Source organism: Nyctereutes procyonoides, unplaced genomic scaffold (assembly GCF_905146905.1).
Source record: "Nyctereutes procyonoides isolate TBG_1078 unplaced genomic scaffold, NYPRO_anot_genome, whole genome shotgun sequence".
In the NCBI taxonomy this organism is placed as follows: Eukaryota; Metazoa; Chordata; class Mammalia; order Carnivora; family Canidae; genus Nyctereutes; species Nyctereutes procyonoides.
In genome coordinates this window covers 38872698-38893777 of record NW_026575048.1, presented here as the reverse complement: position 1 = coordinate 38893777, position 21080 = coordinate 38872698, and the positions used below count along the sequence as shown (strand labels likewise).

At 44.4% G+C, this 21080-nt stretch overlaps 1 protein-coding gene across 1 annotated transcript in view; it reads right to left on the bottom strand.

Moving 5' to 3' along the window:
• The window catches only part of POLR1A (RNA polymerase I subunit A), a 71314-nt gene that overhangs the window by 41845 nt on the left and 8389 nt on the right, over positions 1 to 21080 (bottom strand). The window contains exons 7-13 of the mRNA XM_055327253.1: positions 14941 to 15027; positions 13686 to 13791; positions 13232 to 13394; positions 9934 to 10104; positions 9672 to 9794; positions 7156 to 7386; positions 1387 to 1641 (exon numbers count right to left, since the gene is read on the bottom strand). Of these exons, the coding sequence (XP_055183228.1) occupies positions 1387 to 1641; positions 7156 to 7386; positions 9672 to 9794; positions 9934 to 10104; positions 13232 to 13394; positions 13686 to 13791; positions 14941 to 15027 (1136 nt within the window). The remainder of the gene's footprint in view (positions 1 to 1386; positions 1642 to 7155; positions 7387 to 9671; positions 9795 to 9933; positions 10105 to 13231; positions 13395 to 13685; positions 13792 to 14940; positions 15028 to 21080) is intronic.

Genomic DNA, 21080 nt, shown 5'->3' with positions numbered 1-21080 from the left:
TGTACTTTAATCGGGTACTATGGATAATCCAGGAATAGAACCTGGAAACAAGAAATCAGATAATGAATGAAAGCAAATGGCAATAAGGAAATAAAGATACATCAAAAAAAAAAAAGTTACCCCCTCTGCCCCACAAAATAACTCTCCTAGTTTAACAAAGCCAGCTCCTGTTCTCTTAGGACTTTACCACCAAAGTAGTTTAGAACATGCTGCATTTTTATAACCATTAGTAAAAATAGATTCCACTTCTTAGCATTTACACTAAGGACTAAATGAAATTTACCAAGAATCAAAATCTCTGTACTTCTGACTAAAGAAACTGATGGAAAGTGGAAGTGAACCCTTGGGTCATCCCTTAGAAATTTCTTCCCTCCAAGAACTTAATTTACTAACGTAAGCTTATTTATCTGTGTTCCATCTCCTACCTAAAATTCGTGGGCATGCGAGCACATAATGAGGCACATTAGGATTTAAACAAGTCAACCCTTTAAAGGACATAGTGTAAGCACGAAGCCCTTGCTTCACTTTATTCAATCAAAATGAAATATGGAACATTCAAGTTTCATTGGTCTGAGAACTTCAGAACACCCCAACTCCCTATTCCAAAGCCCCAATGTCCACAGGTCACTCTGCCAGCCTAAAGAGAACCATCTGTTTTTGCTCCCTGCTAGTGTCACCTGTGATGAAATGTGACACTGCCTCTAGAGTCAGAGAGCCAGTTTAGTTCTGGGATCCACTTACTGCTATATGGCCTCATCCAGCCCCAGTTTTGCCTCTGTTAAGTGAGGCTATTAACACATGATGCTGAGCACATGAGGTTGGGAGTCAAAGGTGCTGAGTTCAAGTCCTGCCTGGCAAGCCACTCATTCGTGTTTCCTCATCTGAAAATCGCATCTATTTCAAAAGGCTATTGTGAAGACGAAATAAGAGAATGTCTGCCAATAGCTTAACGCAGTGCCTGCTGCACAGGGAGTGCTCTATAGGTGGTTTTACTGCTTTTACCGCTGCCATAATGGCAGTCTTGACTGTTATTTACATGAAAAGACAAAAAGTCCATTTTCAAGTTAGTAAAATTATGATTCTAACTTCCAAGGGTCCTCAGTGGACCTTTAATCCCTTCTTCTTACATTTAGCACCTTCACTAATCCAGCACTGGCTCAAATGGGCAGAGAAGGGAATGAGAGTTAAACTCAAACAGTTGATCCAGCATGAGCCACAATAGAGTGCTGGTGTGCAAGAGGCTGAAGTGCTGGGCCCTGGAGCCCCTGGCCACTGCCTGCTGCCCTGGGTGGCAGATGACTGATCCTAGGAGCTGGCAAGAGCCCATACTTAAAGTGTCAAGTTGTACCAGCGATGACCATACAACAGCCTCAAGGTCAAACTTACCTTGGGAACAAGGTACTGCTGATCTGTGCAGGCCAGGACATAGGCCTCAGCCCGGCCCAGTTCACTCTGGGGGAAGTGGGCATTCATCTCGTCTCCATCAAAATCAGCGTTATATGCCTTGCAGTTGGCATAGTGGAGCCGCAGGACTTTCTCTTCAGGCAGGATGCGGGCGTGGTGTGCCTGGATAGAGGGTCTGTGTAGGGTGGGCTGCCGGTTCAGCAGGAGGATGTCCCCATTCTTCACATGCCTGCACACCTGGAGGGAAGAGTGGAGAAAAGGGGGTGGAGAGATAACTTTAGCATCATCACTACTATTCCCTGGGCTCACCTCAGCCCGGTCTGTGTGTGGCTTCTGTCCATCTTGTGTTTTACTCATCCGGATCAAAAGGGAATTTTTAGTCTGGAGTGAAACCCTAGAAATCTCTGAGAAATAGCTACTAGCTCAGCATAGCCCTGATCCTGGCTCTGGGCTCAGAGACACACACAGATGAGGCTCCAGGCCCCTTTCAGTAGTCTCTGTCTTCTTCAGAGAGGCATGGCCTTTCCAGAGTCTTGGATTCCTCTGGCAATTGGTCTAGGGAAAGAAAATGGATGCATCTGAGGACAGCACACCTGCACGTAACTGTGACACCCCGGGCTTGAAAGGACCTGACAGACCTCTGGCATCCCCCTCTGCCGCGGTCACATGGGAATACGTTATTCTAAAAGTGAATCCCATGTTTAGAACCACTTCATCCAACCTCAAAAGGTAGAGTCAGGACTGGAACACAGGGTTTTGATTCCCAGTTCAATGTTTTCCGAAAACATTCTTTTGCACTTAAAACAGTAATAAGAAATTTAAATTGCCATAGTCTTTCGGGAAAGCAATCTGACAGTAGATTTAAGAACATTTAAAACTCATTTCCTTTTGGTGTTTCACAAGGAAAAAAAACACCAATGTAAGGTCATATAAACACATATGTTGAAGCAGCAGTGTTTACAGTGGAAAAACCTAGAGTAACTCGAACTGCCCCACAGAAGCAGCACGGGTATACATGGAATATTATGCAAAGATGAAAAAAGCTGAAATAAATCTATGCTAGTCCTGAAGCGATGGGACTAATGTATTCCAATTAAAAAAAAAAATCCATATGTCATCTAAGGTGACAGGAGGAGGCAATTTAAAACCCAACTTAATTCTGTATGCATTTATATAAACGGGGGAAAAAACTTCTTGGATCCTTACCTAGCTGTTACCACCGACTCCACAGGGGCCAGGGCAAGTGGGAAAGGAGTAAGGCACAGAGTACCACCTTTACCACCACCCATCTTAGTTCCTGTGATGATGAGCATGGATCATTTCCATACTTTTTTTTTTTTTTTAAGATCTTCCACTATTTTTAAGGAAAGCAAGAATTACTGCCCAAGTGATATGCTCATTGTGGGGGAAGAACTAGAAAATACAAGACAAACTTAGAGAACAGAATAAACACCACAGGTAACCTTACTCCTTAGAGATAGCCACCATTCACATGTTCCCCCCTTACTGCTACATCATTGGCTATGTCCTCCTGAGAGAATGGTACTGCCTACAAAGCCGACTTCAGTGGAGGGCTCATTAAGCCTCATGCTGCCCTTCATCTCCCCTTAGATCAACTACTGGGCATCCTAAATGATGGACATAAATGCTATTTCAAGAAGTGAATGCATGAAGGAGCTTATGCCCCAACTGTTCTGCAGCTTATGGAGACTGGGTCAGACCCCTGCCCCTCAAGTACCCCTAAATCACAGCAGGCAGCAAGCTGGGGGTAACACATTACTCCAAGTCTAGTCTCTTCTTGTGTTATCCATGTTTATGAAGCTGAACCGGAAATGTGGGTACAGAGACAGGCTAGAAGTAAACAAAAGACCCTCCCCACCTACCAGCCCACTGCAAATTTTCAGCCAAGCTGAGAGTTTCCTCCACATCAGACAAGCAGGGAGCAAAACCCTGAAATTCTAAAAGGAAGTCCTAAAAGCACTTAGCAAGGAGGCAGTCTTTCTGTTCTCCAAGGAATTCAAACCTTCCCCTCTCTGCCTCCACATCCATGTTTCCAAGGAGACCCAAACTCCTGCGGATTCCCATGAGGGTCTGCCCAGGGCACGTCACAGAGCCTGAGCTGACCTTCAAGGTCTTATTTCTTTAGCCTCTCCAGGGAGAAACTGCCTAGACCTGTGGCCCAGGCCCAAAACCCCAGGATGGGCCTCTGATTTGAGTCTTGTAAATTCAAGACATCCTCCAGCATAAGCAAACCCCACAGCTGGGAAGGCACGCAGGCCAGTCTGGCAGGCGCTGGCCAATCCAAACAGAAGTCCTGGAGCACAGGGAGCTCCCCTCGCCAACCCAAACCTGAGGCCCTTCCTTTCTCTTGTCTCTAAATAAATACTGCAGTGAAAATTAGCATGCCCCAGTGCCCGGGTCAGAGTTTTCAGAGGCGACTCAGAGCCAAAGAGCGGCTTCTGGCAGGCTGCTGCGCTGGGAAATGAGACTCAGCTGTCCTGGCCACCTCCTCCTGACTTACAAGGCCCAGAGGAAGGGACAGAGGTTTCACACCTCCCAGGGGAAACGGCTCCTGTCAGTCATCCTTCCCTTCTCTTCCTTTTGTGGACCTGGCTCTCTCCTTCCTGGTCACATCCCCCAGCCTCTGAGCCCAGTCCCGATCTACATGTGACGCATTAACTTTTAAAAATACCAAAAAATTAGAAGTACATGTGTATGTGATTACATAAGTAAGCAACGTGTGTAGTGCTATTAAGATCTTGGAAAATAATCATCTTGAGTCCCCAGGTCCTGATGTAACAACTTTTCCTTCATAGTCTGTTCCTGTCTCTGCCCCTGGGTTATCAGGTCTAACGAGGGCCCTCCTACCTCAGAGCCTCCCACATCTCAGCCTGGATCCACCTACTCCACAGGGCTTTCCTGAGTACCTCCTACACACTGGGTGTGAGGACACAGTGGTGAGCAGAACACCCTGCCCACACTTTCACGGTATTTAGGAATTGGAGGGAGGATGGATGAATGGGTACACACGTGGTGACAACACAACACAATGAGAACAAGAGGTGGAGAGGGATGAGGGTGTAGTGGGAACACAATGGGGGATGGACCTCATACAAGTTTCAAGGGTGGCAAACTATGGCACATAAGCAGGACACTTGCTTTTGTAAAACGTCTTCTGGGAGCATGGCCAGGCCCATTCATTTGTGTACTGCCTATGGCGGCTCTGACACTAAAAGGCATGTTTGGCCAGCTGCACAGAGACTGTATGGTTTACACAGCCTAAAATATTTACTATCTGGTCCTTCGCCGGAGTTTACAGACCCCGTCCCAAGAGGATGAGGGCTTTGGTGTCGAGACCGGGAGGATTAGAAAGAGTTGCCAGGGAGGCTGGGGGATGGGGGTAGGGAGCAAAGTGATCCAGGAGGGGGCACACATGCGAGGCCCAAAGGGGAAGGACTCTGCATTGCCAGTGGTGGTGGTGATGGTGGGGGTAATAGCCAGCAGGAGTGTGGAGGGTAAGCTGAGAAGTGAGGCTAGAAGAGGAAGCAGGGACTCTGGAATCTAAGTTGAAAGACTAGTGACCAGGCCAACCCCATTCAACCTAGTCACTGCTCAGAACTCCTTTCAGTCACTTCCCGGGAACTGAGCAGCATGTGGCAGCAGGCCAACCCTCCCTTTCCTCAGCTCTGGATACCCGCTCACCTCTGACCCTACAGACATAGCTAAAGCCAAGTAAGTTCTCCATGCGTTTGCCTCATCCTCACATTCCTGTCACGTCAGAAATCTGGTATCCTTCTACTTAGCTCTCAAATGCTCTTAGCTGCTGGTTTCACTGCCTCACAAGAGATCTGAAGCCTGGGTCCTCCCACTGTTCAAACTGCTCTCCTGCGTCACAAGTGACCTTCATTTGGATAAATCAGATGCGCCTTCCCGTGGTTTCCTTATTCTTCTCAATCATCATATTTAACTTCCGGAGCATCTAACAAGTGCCCTTGGGAGAGCCAAAGATACCCAGGGGCTGGTCTTGATCTGGAGGAGCCATATGAACATGTGGGAAACAGATGCAGATGCTAAACGAGGTGGCCCAGCCCTTCAATCTCTGCTCCCTCAGTTTCCCCGGTCTACCCTGCCTTCCTCCTGCTCCCACACTGTACTTTGTGCTCAGAGGTTAACACTCTGAAAATCTTCTTTTCTAACTCTATGGCCCTTTATTTAAGTCCCACATACCCACCTATCACAGGAGATGGGCCTTTAGATTCCCCACCATCACGTCACTTCACAGGGGCCATGTGCATTCCCTGTAGCCCTCTGGTTGGCCCTCACCTGCCTTCCGATGACGCCAGGCCCTCCCTGCCCTCCCACCCTGCATATTCCTCTCAGCCGCCTTTCTTTCTGAACATGAAGCATATAAAGCCACAGGCCTCCATTGCTAATTTCCTACTGTATCCACCACACCAGAGCCATGGTGCCACACGTTCCCTGGTGGTGCCCCCACCCATTGTGAACTCCAGAATAGTGGGACTTTGTCTGCGATGGCTGGCAAAGTGCAGTGGAGGAGAAAGCAGTGGGTCCTCTGTACAGCCTGACCCCACTCTGCTCTCCTCACGTTTTCTGACCATGAGACTTTGGCACGTTTGGCTTGAGCTGATATGAAGACAGCTTCATGTTTATTTTGCTTCACCATTAAGTTACGTGAAATACACCTTGAATTCTCCACCATCTGTAACAAAGCTCCTTCCAAAACACCAGGCACAAAAACTAAACCTGAATAAGAATCCATCTTATGGATTTTTTGAGATATCTTTGAGTCTGGTCAAGGGTTTCTGCTGGTGAATAGAAAATAGGACTTGGCCCCAAGAAAGGGGAACCCAGAGGCCACCTTCACCTATTTGACAGTCATCCTGGGCAAACCCAAACTAAGGTTTTGTTTTTTTAAACGTATACTTTTTGACATCTCAACAACTTCTGTCACTACTGCCTGGTTAGGGGTCACTTGTTATGCTCCCCCCAGTAGAAGTGGCTATTTTTAACAGGACACAAATGATGTCACCCACTGACTTCATGCCCCCAGCTAATCAATCATGTATTCTTTCTGGTGGAGCCCAAGTAAGCCTTAGGAACCTTTAACACTGTACTATGGGCAGCCATGAGCAACTGTCAGAAAATGAAGCATCAGATGGAATCGAGGGATTATCAGTTATTAGGGACATATCACACAGGACATTTCCTTCCCTTAGAGCAGTTCTCAAACATTAGCATGTAGAGGAACCCACTAAAGTGCTTGTTAAAATGCAGATTCCTGGGCCCCATCCCCAGAGATTCTAATCCCTTTTGTGGAGGTAGGGAGGAGAGGGCGAATGTGCATTTCTCGCCAGCTCTAGGGATGCTACTGCCTCTGATGATCTGAGGACACTCTGAGTCGCCCTGCTTAAGGACAGCAAATTTGCTTGCTTCCGGACCACAACTGAGTTATTATTAGAGGGCATTTCTCGAGCCTTGGATGTGTGCCCAGCACTGTGCTGCATGACATGGGACAGCCAAATGAAGCTTTAATCATGGTGTCATGATCCTAGGAACTCCAGCTCCAGCTGGGGAGAGCAAGTAAGCACCATGAAGCCCCTAAGTAATATGCACACATAGGGGGAGGCAGAACAGCTCCTAGATTCCTGTGTCAGCTACTCATGATTCGCAGTCACAAGGGAGTTGGATAGGGGCTGGCCAAGCCGCTGAGCAAATCTGCCCACAACTCACGATTTTTGTCCCCTGGGGCTTAGGTGCCCCTGTGGCTGGTGTCAGGAGCTGTTTGGCCACGGCTTCCCGCTGTGTCAGGTCGACAGCACTCAAAGCTGTGCGGCTGCCGTCTTCATTGATGACCATGGAGGCTCCCGGGTGCACGTTGGGGCCATTGATGACTGCTTGCCTCAGTTCCTGAACATTCCAGGGGGTGACTGGCTGAGGATAGGTCAGTTTTGTGGCAAACACCTGGAAATGGAGTGGGTATGAAAATTCAGCGTAGGCAGAAAAGATGGTACCAATTCAAAATCTGACTCAACAGGCTGTGTGACTTCTTCCCCAAGACAAGGAGATGCTTTGCCACAAAGGTCCTTTAGGGAGTAAGCAACATCCTATCTTCTCCACAGAGGCATTTTTCTAGCCTTGAAGCCTTAAGGGAATAGATTGGGCCTCCTTTCCTAGCTGTCTGTCTGAAGAGAATAATCTGCGTGTTGTGGTTGATACATTAGAATTTTTTAACCCATTCTAAAATTTTATCATTTCCTCACACACTGATCAATTCATAGTCCCCAAAGGGAACGTGGAATGGGACACTAGAATGAGAGAAGTGCCAATACCTGCTCTTAAGTACCATACCACAGCCCCCTCCACTTTAGCAGACATCGCTAAGTGATCGTGGCCTTTGCCCTGAGCCCAGACATGGTATTGGTGCCTCTACCCAGCAGTTTTAGCTGCCACTACAATCAAGGTGGAGCTTGAGATGAAACTGATTTGGTCTCTTGATACATGAGAAAACGCAGTGTTCCACTTAACGCTAGACCTGCAATATACTCCAAGAAAAACGAGTTCCCTGGTTAAGTGAGTTTATAAGCTGCTGAATATCATAAACCCTCTGATGCTTCCAAATGCACTTAACTATATCAGAGCCTCTGAGGAGTCCTACATAAAGAACCTGGTTGGATTCTGTCCAGGTTCTTTATCTAGGTCTCTGCCTGGATGACACTGAGAAGGGCCTTATCTGCAACCCCAGCCAGCAGGCGCTCCCTTTCCCTATCACCTGTTCCACTTTTGTCAATGCACTGATCACTGCCTGGCAGAGTGTTTATGCTCCTAGGTATTTATTTATTCATCTTCACCACTGGAATGAAAGTTTCTCAGGGGACACTGTAGTCTGTCTGGTTCACTGCTAACCTCTAGCTTATTCCCCAAACTTATTTCAGCTCCTCTCCTCCATAGTGCTCTGTGGGAAGTGTGTGCCACAAGGGACCAAGAGATAGTCTCCATAGTCAGTTCCTCACAGCCATCCTGTAACACCACTCCCACCCCCTCACCCCCTGGCCACCATGGCCCTGAGACCTGGAACAGGCCAGAGGTGGGCAGATGGATAACTTCAGAGTCTCCGTTAGGAGAAGGCATTATGAAATGAACCCAGAACCAAGAAAGGGAGGCTTGGTACCCCTGAAGGTAGAAAAAGGAAGCACTAAAGGTCTCTCTCAAAGCTGGGATGCTCTAAGGCATTGTGAGACCAAAGCCTATAGGGGTAGCCCAAGTCTTCCGTCCAAAGAAAGCAACGAACAATAAATGAGCCCCTTCTCCCAGGGTCTCAGACTCAGGAAGGTCTCCACTGGGCTTCACAATGCCTTTCCCTGCCACCTGACCCAGCTTCTGGATGGAAAGACCTATGGTTCTAGGAGCTGGTGGGGACAGGACTTAGCCTTCTCTGACTCCTGTCTTCTCACCCGTGTGTCCTTGCCTAGGAAGCCAAGGGTGCCTAAGAGAGATGAGGCAGTGAGCATGCAGGAGGCCATCAGAACACTTGAGGTCCGCTCATTACCAGCATTCCCCTGAGAGCAGCTGAGGGGGCAGTGTGCGAGGAACTGAGACTCTCCACAAAGGGAATTAAACCATCTTCATATTACTGACCTCAAGGGCCATTAAGGAGGAAGCCGATTAAAGCGCTGCTAATGAGCAACACAGCTTGAATGGATGGGGAAGTGAGAGGAGGCTGGCTCCCTGAGGAAACACTAATGGGTGGATGGGGCAAACTGCTTACCCCGAAGGAACCAGGAGGATGGATGACACGCACACAGCCCTCTCTGGGGGGCTCTCTCCCCTTCCTGTGCTTGGCAACTATGGGCACACATTCCTGATTGCTAACGCCAGGCAAGTGCCTGGAGTGGAAATCCCCTTTGGCCTCTTCCTCATTTCTGTCATGAGATCAATTTGACTGGGAAGGTGTAGAGACTAGGCTCTGAGAGGCAGGGGGAAGACATACATGTGGAGATGTGGAACACCCTTTGGATGGCTCCCTGGTTGCCCAGGACGTGGGTCTTCCTTGTTGGTGGGTGTATGGAGATTTGACAAGGAGTGAAAGCAACACCATTATACAGCCTCATGTCCCCTCCAGATAGCTTGTTCAGGAAGAAGCAGAAGCTGTCCCCACTCAAGCCACCACAGTCGGCTGCATACCTCCCCAGCCTTCAACATCCCCGCCAGCCACCCGACAGTAGCCAGTGAGGCCCCTCCACACATACCATGGGAATTCCAATCTCGTTGGTGTTAATGTACATGTCTGGACAGATGACTGAGCGGGCAGCGTAGTCCACTCGCTTTCCCATCATGTGCTTTCGGAATAAACCATCTTTTTTCTCCAGGATCTTTAGCAGGGAAAAAGTCCACAGAAAGCAACATTAAAAAAAAAAGAAAAAGTCAAGTATACTTATTATTTGTTTCAATACGTGTACATTTATTATTTAACCCCTTCAGCTAGCATTGGGGATCCAATGTACTTCTCACCTGTCTAATGCCAGGGTACTTCTCCATCATTAATTTGTCCATCTCACTATCAAACACAATATTGACGTGGCTCTGGAGACGAATCCAAATGTTGTAAAGTTTGTCTGTGAGGGACTGGCCTGGAAGCATGCTCAAAAAGGATCGGTCCAGAGCAATCGAAGAGTCTTTTTCCTGGCAAGACATGACCAAGAAAACAGGCATGATGGAAAAAACTCAAAAAGGCCAAGCTGGGTTTTGCTTTTCTTTCTTACTCTCGCTCTGACAAATGATGAGCTCTGGAGTTTACCTTTATGTCTTTTGAACCCAACAGATCATTGGCAAAAGTGCTAATAAATCAATCTTGTCAGTTTGTATCAACAAAACATCAGACCCAATGTATAATGGGCTGTATACCAGCCTTTTTCTGATAGTAAAATGCACTCAAGTTTATAAGCAAGTTTTTTTTTGTTTTTTGTTTTTTTAAACCAACACAGAGTTGGTTTATCTCACAGTTTCTGTAAGTTAGGAATATGGGTACAGTTCAACCAGGTTCTCTGCTTTGGAGTCTCTCCTAGATTGCAATGAAGGAATCCACCAGAGCTAGTGTCTCATCCGAAGGTTCAACTGAGGAAGGATCCACCTCTAAGCTCACATGGTTGTTGGTGGGGTGCAACTCCTCGAATGCTGCTGGGCTGGGGACCTCAGTTCTTGGAGGCTACTGGTCAGAGGCCACCTGCAATTATGTGCCTTGTGGGCTTCTCCAACATGGTAGCTTGTTTCACTGAAGTGTGTAAGTCAAAAAAGTAATGGAAGGGTCTGCTAGCAGCAGCTCCTGAAGTCCTTTACTATCTAATTCTTCAGACCACCCTAGAAATTCTTCCTCCATCCATACTCTCCATGAAGCTCTATTATCCCACCAGATAACTGATTCTCACATGGATTTTCACCATTATTTATGGTTTCAAAAAAACTTAATCCAAAGCACTTATGAGGGGATCCCTGGGTGGCTCAGTGGTTTAGCACCTGCCTTTGGCCCAGGTTATGGTCCTGGAGTCCTGGGATCGAGTCCCGCATCAGGCTCCCTGCATGGGGCCTGCTTCTCCCTCTGCCTGTGTCTCTGACTCTCTCTCTCTGTGTCTCTCATGAATAAATAAATAAAACCTTTAAAAAAGAAAAAAAAAAGCACTTATGAAAATACAAGTGGAATAATTTCCAAAAAGGAAAAATGTTCACCACACTATTCTCTATGTTATCAATTAAAATGTGGGTCCCCAGGGACGCCTGGGTGGCTCAATGGTTAAACGTCTGCCTCTGGCTCAGGGCATGATCCTGGAGTCCCAGGACTGAGTCCCACATCCTGGCTTCCTGCATGGAGCCTGTTTCTCCCTCTGCCTAGGTCTTTGCCGCGCGCGCGCGCACACACACACACACACACACACACACTCTCTCTCTGTGTACATATATGTATGTGTGTGTGTGTGTATACATATATATATGAATAAACACATAAAACCTTTTTTAAAATAAGTTAAATAAATAAAGATAGATAAAATATGAGCCCCCAACTTAAATATGTCAAGGGACTCGCTGAAATCCAAGCCTCAATGGAATATTTAACCAATTCTTTTTAATTTTTCTGTCCCTGGCTGGAATATTTAACCAATTCTTTTTAATTTTTCTGCCTCCTTCTCTCCCTACCTGTCCAGGAAACAGGCTCTTAATCTGCCTTACAGCACCACCTACTGACACTGTCTGACCACCTGTCCCTGGCTAAGTAAGACACAAGAGATAGATAGACACTGGATGTCCCCCAGTGTGCAGAGTGAGTGAGCTGAGAGAAGAAACCTGTCAGCATGTTGGTAAAGGTATGAGGGGGGCAGTGTGAATATACAGTAAATAAAAGTGCCATGAAAACCATCAGTGTAGTGGGTTTGTCCTCAACCGTAAGAAATAGATGGGTCTTCTTTAGTTATAGGGAGAACAGATATATTTTCTGCTCTAGCTAAGGGAGCCTCACAGGGAGAGATGATCACCTAGATGATGACAGGGGCCCTGTCAGCCTAACTCACTGTTTATGACATTACCTGGTTCAGGACTATATGATTACTCTTTTAATGAGACCCAGGAGAGGGCTACCATAGGAATGGTATGTGGGGAACTTATGGGGAAATAAATAAGAACATAACCTGTTAATCACAAAGAAAGAAGACACTATGACTTCAGGTAGCAAGACCTTAAGAATCAGAGAAGATATATTGTTTATTTCTGCAGACACTTGGCTTTTTTTTTCTTTTTCCTTCCTTCCTTTCTTTCTTAACAAAGGGCGGCTCTATTTTCAAAGGGCATCAAAATAAAAGTTCTCAGCTCTGGTCAAGGGTCCTGGCTATCCTCTGGCCTTCCACCCAAACTGGACCAGGGCTTGCAGATGGCACATTTCTCTTAGACTGAAGGTTTCTGAAAGCACACATACCCTGACAGATCAGAAAACTTAAGCAAGACCAAGGACAGTTCAGAGCTAAGTATGAATAACCCACAGCACATGTGTCCAGGCAGAGAGTGGCGCCACCTGGTGATGGGCCTGACTCAGAAGAATTGTTGCCAGCAGCTGGAAGGGAGCCTGAGAGCCCTGTCCACTTAAGGCTGAGACTGCCCTTCTTGCTTCCATCCAGAGAGCATCTCAGAGCTGGGAAGGACCCCAGTCATCTCAGCAACTTTTCTGAGTGCCTGATTCATCTTTATGTCCACTGAAGACTTGGCACACTGAAGTAGCTTGGAAAGTCGGCTGAAACAGGAAAACTGAATCCAGCTCTATCATTTACTGAGGTGAAGCAGAGGCCTCAAGCATGATAGTCCTATTCTGGGAAATCCCTAGAATTGACAATAATGCTCTACTGAATCCAATGCTAGAAATCTTAATAAGCCAAAAACAGAGCTGGATGGCTCAGGCTCTGGTACCATAACCCAAAAGGGACATTCTTAGAGCCCACAGGATGCAGACTCTTCTTTCTAGAGCTGCCAGTCACTGCCAATGAGGGCAGATGGCCCAGAACAACCTATATATAAAATCTTACCATTAACCATACACATTTTACAGTGGAGATGGGCTCACGAAATTAAAGCAACTCAACAAAGAACATAGATCCTTCCATGCTCATATCATGCTTTCCCCCAACATTACTTAGGTTCCCTCAAATGATAGCTCATACACAACCTGCACCGCCAGTGTTTTGCATCTGCACCGCCAGTGTTTTGCATCTGCACTGCAGGCATTAGAACTAAGCAGATATGCTGATGACATCAGCTTCAAGGCAGCCCTGACCTCATCCTTGGCAGGTCCTGACACCTCAAATGGCAGCTCCTGTTCTTGGGCCATCAATGCTAGAAGTTTCCGGATCAGAACCATGTCCTTCATGACAGCCTGCAAGTTCACTGTCTGGCCATTGGTAAACATCTGGTCCCCCAGTCGACTGACAGGGCGATACCTGTAGGGGGACACATGGAATCAGGGACTGTTTAGTGTGAGGAAAGAAGGGTCATGTTCTTCAGCCTCTTGCTCATCCCTGGTATAAGCCACTCACAACCCACCACACTCAAAAACCAACAAATATTGCTACTACTGTCAGGACAAATACTCCCAACCACCTGCAACCTGGGTGTGGAACTGCTGTTTTACTTTTCAGGGTGCTAGGCCCTTCAAGCCTCTCCCAAAGGTCATTATTCTATTGTTCAATACACCTTTTCCAGGTGAAATAAACTCAATTAAAGGGCATTACCTTGAGGGTGGCACCACCAGGAAATCCAAAAAGAACACACTGGGATTGAATCTAGACTCCATGTCAACATCTTCTAGTCCAGAAAAAAGGTAATTCAGAAAGAATCCTGTATTTGAAATAAACCAAAATGATCATTTACATTTATGTGGTAGGGCAGGGATGAATGACCACAAAAATTCCACTGGGTGGGGGGGGGACAGAATATGAGACAATATGTAGAGTAAAATCACATTTTCCTTTCTAAAAATAGTCTGTGCATGTTGAGAACCCGCACACAGGTGAGATGGTGGTTTAAGGATGGGTACCGCGCAGGGACCCCTCTACTTCTTAGCCCAAGAGCGAGATGGACAAGGATGGGGAATGAAAACCTCCCGTTGTTTCTCATCACTCTCCTGGACGATTAGACTTACACACACAAAACACACACACAGAGCTTCTGTATCTATAAAAAATGTATCTGAAATATGGAAAAAAAAAATCAAAAAAAAATTTAGCCTTCTTAAAAATAAAACAAAACTCTCCATGTACACACTACTAAGAAGAGATCGTTTTTGTGGCTCAAAGCTCTATTTTAAGTTTCTAGTGAACTTAAAAAAAAGCTACAGAGAGAATGAATAGAAGTGGTAGGGCCTGACACAGAAATGATCACACTAACTTGAGTGCTTTTTTTCCCTGACATCACTTATCCCTTCAGCAACATTTTCATTTTTAAGTGCTTATCATTACACAGCAACTGCATTCAGTGTTCCAGAACGAAAGCACTCTCAGAGGGTGGTGACATGAGGGCTTGAATATACTGCCTAGCTTTTGTTATACATGCAAGAGGAATGGAAGACTTTCCTTTCTGTAGGGAATTAAAACATGGAAATATCCTAATTTAAAAAAAGACACGTTAGAGTTCATTTTTTGGGTCATAGGAGGAATTGCCTCAGAATTCTTTTCTAAAAAAGTTATTTATGAGTATTTAAAATAAGGTGAGTTACACTGTACCTTCTGGAAAGATGTCAAACTATATTAAGCGAGGCCCACCCATAGCTGTCATTTAATGACCAGGTTTTGTTACAATAGTTGTCAAGTTCATGGTTCTTGCCTATTTCTTGACAATGTACTCAGAAGCTAGCCCCAAGCCTATGAACTAAATTCGGGAGACATCTACAATTACCACAACTCTGAAAACATTAAATAATAAGGCAGGATAAATGAGTCCATTGATTGAAATGAGATTCATTTCGATTTCTCTGGGTTGGTATAGCACCTTCGTTCTTCCAAAGCGCAGTAAGATGTTCTCGGGCACTGGTGGGTGTTAGGTACCCTCGTTTTCCCAATTGAGTTTCCTCAATTCCTAGAGCCAGGAGGGGAAATCAAAGCACAATAAATCAATAATAGGCACTCCTTCTGTAATGGGATTTATCAATGCTTTCTCCCCACCCTGCCAAGGCTGCAATATGACCACAAAAATCAATCTCTAGAACAGCTTATTCTCAGCTCTGGATTTATTTCCCCCTTAAACTAATTTCTAAAGCAAGGGAAACAACATAACTATTGCATAACACCAACAGAGCAAAAGAAAAATAAATCACACATCATTCCATTGCCATTCTACATACTTTATATTCCAATCCTCTGGTTTATACAGTATCTAAGAAAACTGTAACCTTCTTAAAAGTATTTATTTATTTTAGGGATACTAAGAGTTCCTGTGCGTACAGGGGATGGGGAGGAGAGGGAAAGAGAAAGAATCCCAAATAGACTCTCTGCAGAGTGTGGAGCCCAATGAGGGGCTCGATCTCACAACCCAGAGATCACCACCCAAGCCAAAACCAAGAGTCAGATGCTTAACCAACTGAGCCACCTAGGTGCCCCTGAGATAACTGTAATCTTAAGTATGGATTTATTCTGTACAGTGCGTTGCTCATTTAGTGAGCATTTCTTCATGTTGCCACATAACATTTTTAATGACTGCATGATAGTCCACTGAAAGAATGTTTCCTAGTGACCTAAACCATACTTTTATAGTATATGGACATCAGGGTGGATCCCAATTTTCTAAGTTACACTATGACGAAACAAAAAACAAACTTCATGCACATGAAGTGTTTATTATTGTATTAAAACAAATTTAATTATACACTAAAATAATACACTATTTTATCAGAAAGATACACAAAAGCAGAATTAGAGAAAAAGGAGTATGAACATTTTTATGGGTAAAAGTAAATTCAGTTTCCTTTTATAAGTATCATGCAGGAATGTGAGGAGGAGATTAATTTTGGTTTCTCAGATTAAGCAAGAGCACTCTGGCGCACTGCACTGTCTATCAGCTACACCGAGACTAAGTCAGATAATCAAACTTGGGTTTGCCACTCAGGCAACCCTGCACCAGGTGCTCAGGGCTCTAGGCACTTAGATGATTAACGAAGAAAAGAATGTGATTCTGTAGTTTCAAAATTAACTAACTTCTGGGATAAACTCACTGAAATCAGGTATTACTCAATGTTCCCATGTTATGTACTTACCACAGAAACTCTGTCTTGTCTGTGTTCCTAGCATCTGACAGTGTTTGGCACACAGCAGATAATAAAGTCACTGGCTCAAAAATACATATTCACAACAACCTACAATAACCTATCCTTACAGACCTCACTCTTTTATCTGAGAAAGAGTGAGCGGAGAAGAGAGAGTGTGGGGGAGAAGAGAGAGAAGTAGACTCCTCTCTGGGCAGGGAGTGCAATATGGGGCTCGATCCCAGGACCCTGAGATCATGACCTGAGCTCAAGGCAGATGCTTAACCAACTGATCCACCCAGGTGCCCCAGACCCCACCCACTCTTGCCTTTTTCTACACTTCTAAAATCCAGCTTCAAATTGCATCTCTGTTTCTTCAATTAAGTTTCTTTACCATCTGTAGAGGATTTGTCATCACAAGATTTTAGAGAGAAATATGAAACTTGGATAATAATTAATAGATGCACCACAATTTAGTCTATTATTGATTGGCACTTAAGTCACTTCCTATTTTAAACTATTTAAACAATACTATGTGATGTGCTGTGGTATGGGTATGTCTAATTCTTGGTCATAAAAGTGGAATTGCTAGGTCAAGGAGTATACACATTTAAAATTTTGATTCCTATAAAAGCAAAACATTTCAATCAGCGCAACTGAAGGAAGTATGGGTATGCAATGAAAAGAGGCGTTGACCTTCAGGAATAACCACAGCATCAGAAAGCTATGTATATTCAGTGGGAAAACACAGATTCCATTAAGCTAAACAACAATTTGTGGGCATTTCTGAAAATGACTATTTGGACTTCCTCTCCTACTAAAACTGGTTTGAAGGGCTGAGGAAGATCAGTTGAATCTAGCAATCCTCCCCAGCTCCCATCCCAGTAGCTCCCCATACATGAAGTGCCCCACTGCAGTTTCATCACAATGAAGGCAGACTCGAGTTGTTTGATCACAGGATTTTAAAGTCAGGAGAAACTTGTAGGAAGCCACTTCCTCACATGGGCTACACCATCCTTAACAAGACAGTTGTACAACCTACAAAAATGAATTCTCCCTAGATGGGGTTTCAGAACATCCCTAATGTGGGTTTCATTTCAGCTTTAAGAGCTGCTACATGACAAAGGGGTCAGTTGGGAGGTCACACAACTTGGGGAAGACTGGATCACAGTGGAGAGTGTCTTGGCTATAAGGATCCTCATTTTGTTTCTTTTTCAATATTGTATTTACTTATTTGAGAGAAAAACCACAAGCAGATGGGAGGAGTAGAGGCGTGGGAGAAGCAGACTCCCTGCTGAGCAGGAAGCCCGATGTGGGACTCAATCCCAAGACTCCAGAATCATGACCTGTGCTGAAAGCAGATGCTTAACCAACTCAGCCACCCAACACTCCTAATTTTAAAATGCTAATGTGCACTGTGGGGCTTGAGGGCACTCTGGAGCACACAGAGAATTTCACAAACTTATGGTATTCCTCATGGGATCACTAGTATGTAGCAACCATAGAGGCACAGGCCTCACTGCTTGGCTCCCTTTGGCCAGGAACATGGCCAGCCCTTGTTCAGAACACTGAATGATCTACTCCCATGTCACCTGCTCCCTGAAATTACTGACTTTTGTCACCTGCAGCCTCTTCTGACAGCAGAGGCCACATGGTCTCCACCTTGGTTCTGTACTCAGCCATAGGTATGATTGTTGGCATGAGGTTGAGTGCCCAAAAAATAAATGTTTGCTAAATACTAAAATCCCAATCCTGGAACTGCTGAAGACTACAGTCATCTTGTTCCAAATCCACGGAATTTTGGGTGGCACTATCATACTCTCATAGCTGCAGTGAAAGATTTTAGAAGAATGCATTTGGCAAAGGCACTGGAAGGCTACTTAACTGCTAGACATTTGCCCCAAAGAAATAATTTATCTTTTAGAATTCTGACCATCTTTGTTCTCAATCTGTGAACATTTTCTAAGGTGCACTAGGGGCCAGAATAGCAATTCTCAACCTGAAAAATTGTTTTAGGGGCTATTTATAGGTAAGTGTAGAAAAATCCACCTTTGTGGTTAACTGTTAACAATTAAAATTAAATAGGCTTTCTAAATGCAATGCGTTATCCACGATTAGATCCTGGAACATAAAAAGGACATCACTGGAAAAACTGGGGAAATTCAAATAAAGTCTGTAGTTCAGTTAATAGCAGCAGGGTAAGTTAATTTCTTAGTTTGGACAAGTTCACTAGGGTGATGAAATATTACATTAGGAAACACTGAATAAAGAGTACATGGGAACTCTCTGTACTATCTCTGCAACTCTTCCATAAGCCTAGAATTAGTCTAAAATAAAAGGTCTGAAAGTCTGTGTTCCCTCCAGTTTCATGTGTTAAAATCCTACCCACCACATGATGCTATTAGAGATGGGGTCTTTGGGAGGTGATTTGGTCATGAGACCAGAACTCTTATGATCAGGACTGGTGCCCTTATGAAAAGACTCCAGGAACTCCTGGGTGGCTCAGCAGTTAAGCGCATCTGCCTTCAGCTCAGGGAGTGATCCTGGAGTTCTGGGATCAAGTCCCACATTGGGCTCCCTGCATGGAACCTGCTTCTCCCTCTGCCTAGTCTCTGCCCCCCGCCTCATGAATGAATTTAAAAAAAAAAATCTCTAAAAAAAATAAAAATAAAAAGACTCCAGAAAGTTCCCTTGTCCCTTTCTGCCACATGAGGCTATAGGGAGAAGACAACTGTCAATGAGGAAGCAGAGCCTCACCAGACACCAAATTTGTCAGCACCAAAGTCCTAGCCTCAAGAACTGTGAAAAATAAATGTTTGGTCATTTAGATGTCACCCACTCCATGATATTTTTGTTATGGCACCCAAATAGATTAAGTTATTTACTCCAGGCTTTGTCAAGGTCCTCAATGTAATAGATTATGCTTTGCTAGGAACAGAACTTATTTCCCTGTCTATTCCATATTTTCAAGCTCTTGAATAAGGTTTAGTAACAATACACTAAAGACCTTCACTCATGAAATCTCAACTCTGGGCAAGAAGTTTTGTTATTGCCAGTATACAGAGTTGGAAACAAAACTCCAATGACCTTCCCTAAGCTACTCAGAATAAACAACAGAGTGAGGGGTCAGTCACAGTTATATAATATGGAAAAGTTATATTTCCATGTTAGCACACTGACTGCACCATGTATATACTATACGTGTCAGGCACCAGTGTCAGTATTTAAAATGGAATATCTTACTTAACTTTCACTTCAAAAAGAAAAAAAAATGTTTAAACAATTGTATAACTACAAAAATAAAAAAGCAAAAGACATACAGATGGCCAACAGTCACATGAAAAGATACTCAACATCACACATCAAGGAAATGCACATTAAAACCACAATGAGATATCACTTTATGCCTGTCAGAATGGCTAAAATAAAAAAGACAAGAAATAACAAGTGTTGGCAAGGATGTAAAGGAAAAAAACCTTTGTACACTGTTCGTGGGGATATAAATGATTGTAGTCACTGTGGTAAACAGCATGGAGGTTCCTTAAGAAATTAAAAAAAATACCATATGACCTAATAATTCTACTACTGGGTATTTAGCCAAAGGAAATAGAAACACTAACTTGAAAAGATATACACACTCCTATGATTACATCATTATTTATAATAGCCAAGATAGGAAAGCAACAAGTGTCCACCAACAGATGAATAGATAGGGGATCCCTGGGTGGCTCAGCGGTTTAGTGCCTGCCTTCGGCCCAGGGCATGATCCTGGAGTCCTGGGATCGAGTCCCACATCAGGCTCCCTGCATGGAGCCTGCTTCTCCCTCTGCCTGTGTCTCTACCTCTCTCTCTGTGTGTGTCTCTCATGAATAAATAAAATCTTAAAAAAAAAAAAAAAAGAATAGATAAGATGTGAGAAATATTTATGATAGATACAGAAATATATCATATATATATGAAAGAATATCATGCAGCCATAAAAAGGATGAGATTAAGTCATTTGCAACAACATGGATGGACCCAGAGATTATTATGCTAAGTGAAATAAGTCAGACTGAAAAAGACAAATACCATACGATGCCATTCATAAGCGGAACCTAAAAAAGACATGAATAAACAAAAAGTGCAATCAAAACTATGGATACAGAGAACTGATGGTTGCCAGAGGAGAAGAAAGGGGGAGTTGAGAAAAATGGGTAAAGGAGATATAGGCTTCCAGGTAAGGAATGAGTAAGTCACAGGAATAAAAGGCATAGCATAGGGAATATGGTCAATGATATCATAATAGGGTTGTATTGTGACAGATGGGAGCTATGTGGGGAGCAGAGCATAATGTATAAACGTATCAAAGCACCATGTGGTACACCTGAAACTAATGTAATGTTGTGTGTCAACTATGATAAAATAAAAAAATTTTAAATAATAAATTTGAAAGTAGAAGTACTAAGTCTATCAAATTTTTTCCCAAGTACCCCAGTGGCAGAGCAGAACTGACTTCAGGAGTCTGAGTGGACAGCCAAGAGCAGCCTGTGGGAGGTGCTGATGTTCTCTGAATGTTCAGTGTTTTCCTTTAAAACTCACCTACCATTTTATACTTTACCTCAAAATAAATCCACACTCATCTGATAATAAAATGGTTCTAAGTATATACCAAGTAGATTCTTAATTTATTCCCCAAAAATCTTCCAGAAAAATTACTGCCTGAGGCAAGATGTATCTCATTCAGCCCACTAGGACTCTCATAAGGTAGCTCAGCTCATCAGTTCTACGTGAGAGGACAGGGCCACACACTCAAACAGAGTCCCCTCTGACCATCAGAGGCTTGGACCCTGCCCCACTGCTGGCCCACCACAAACACAGAGGTGAGAAAGGTGATTAACGACCAGGTATT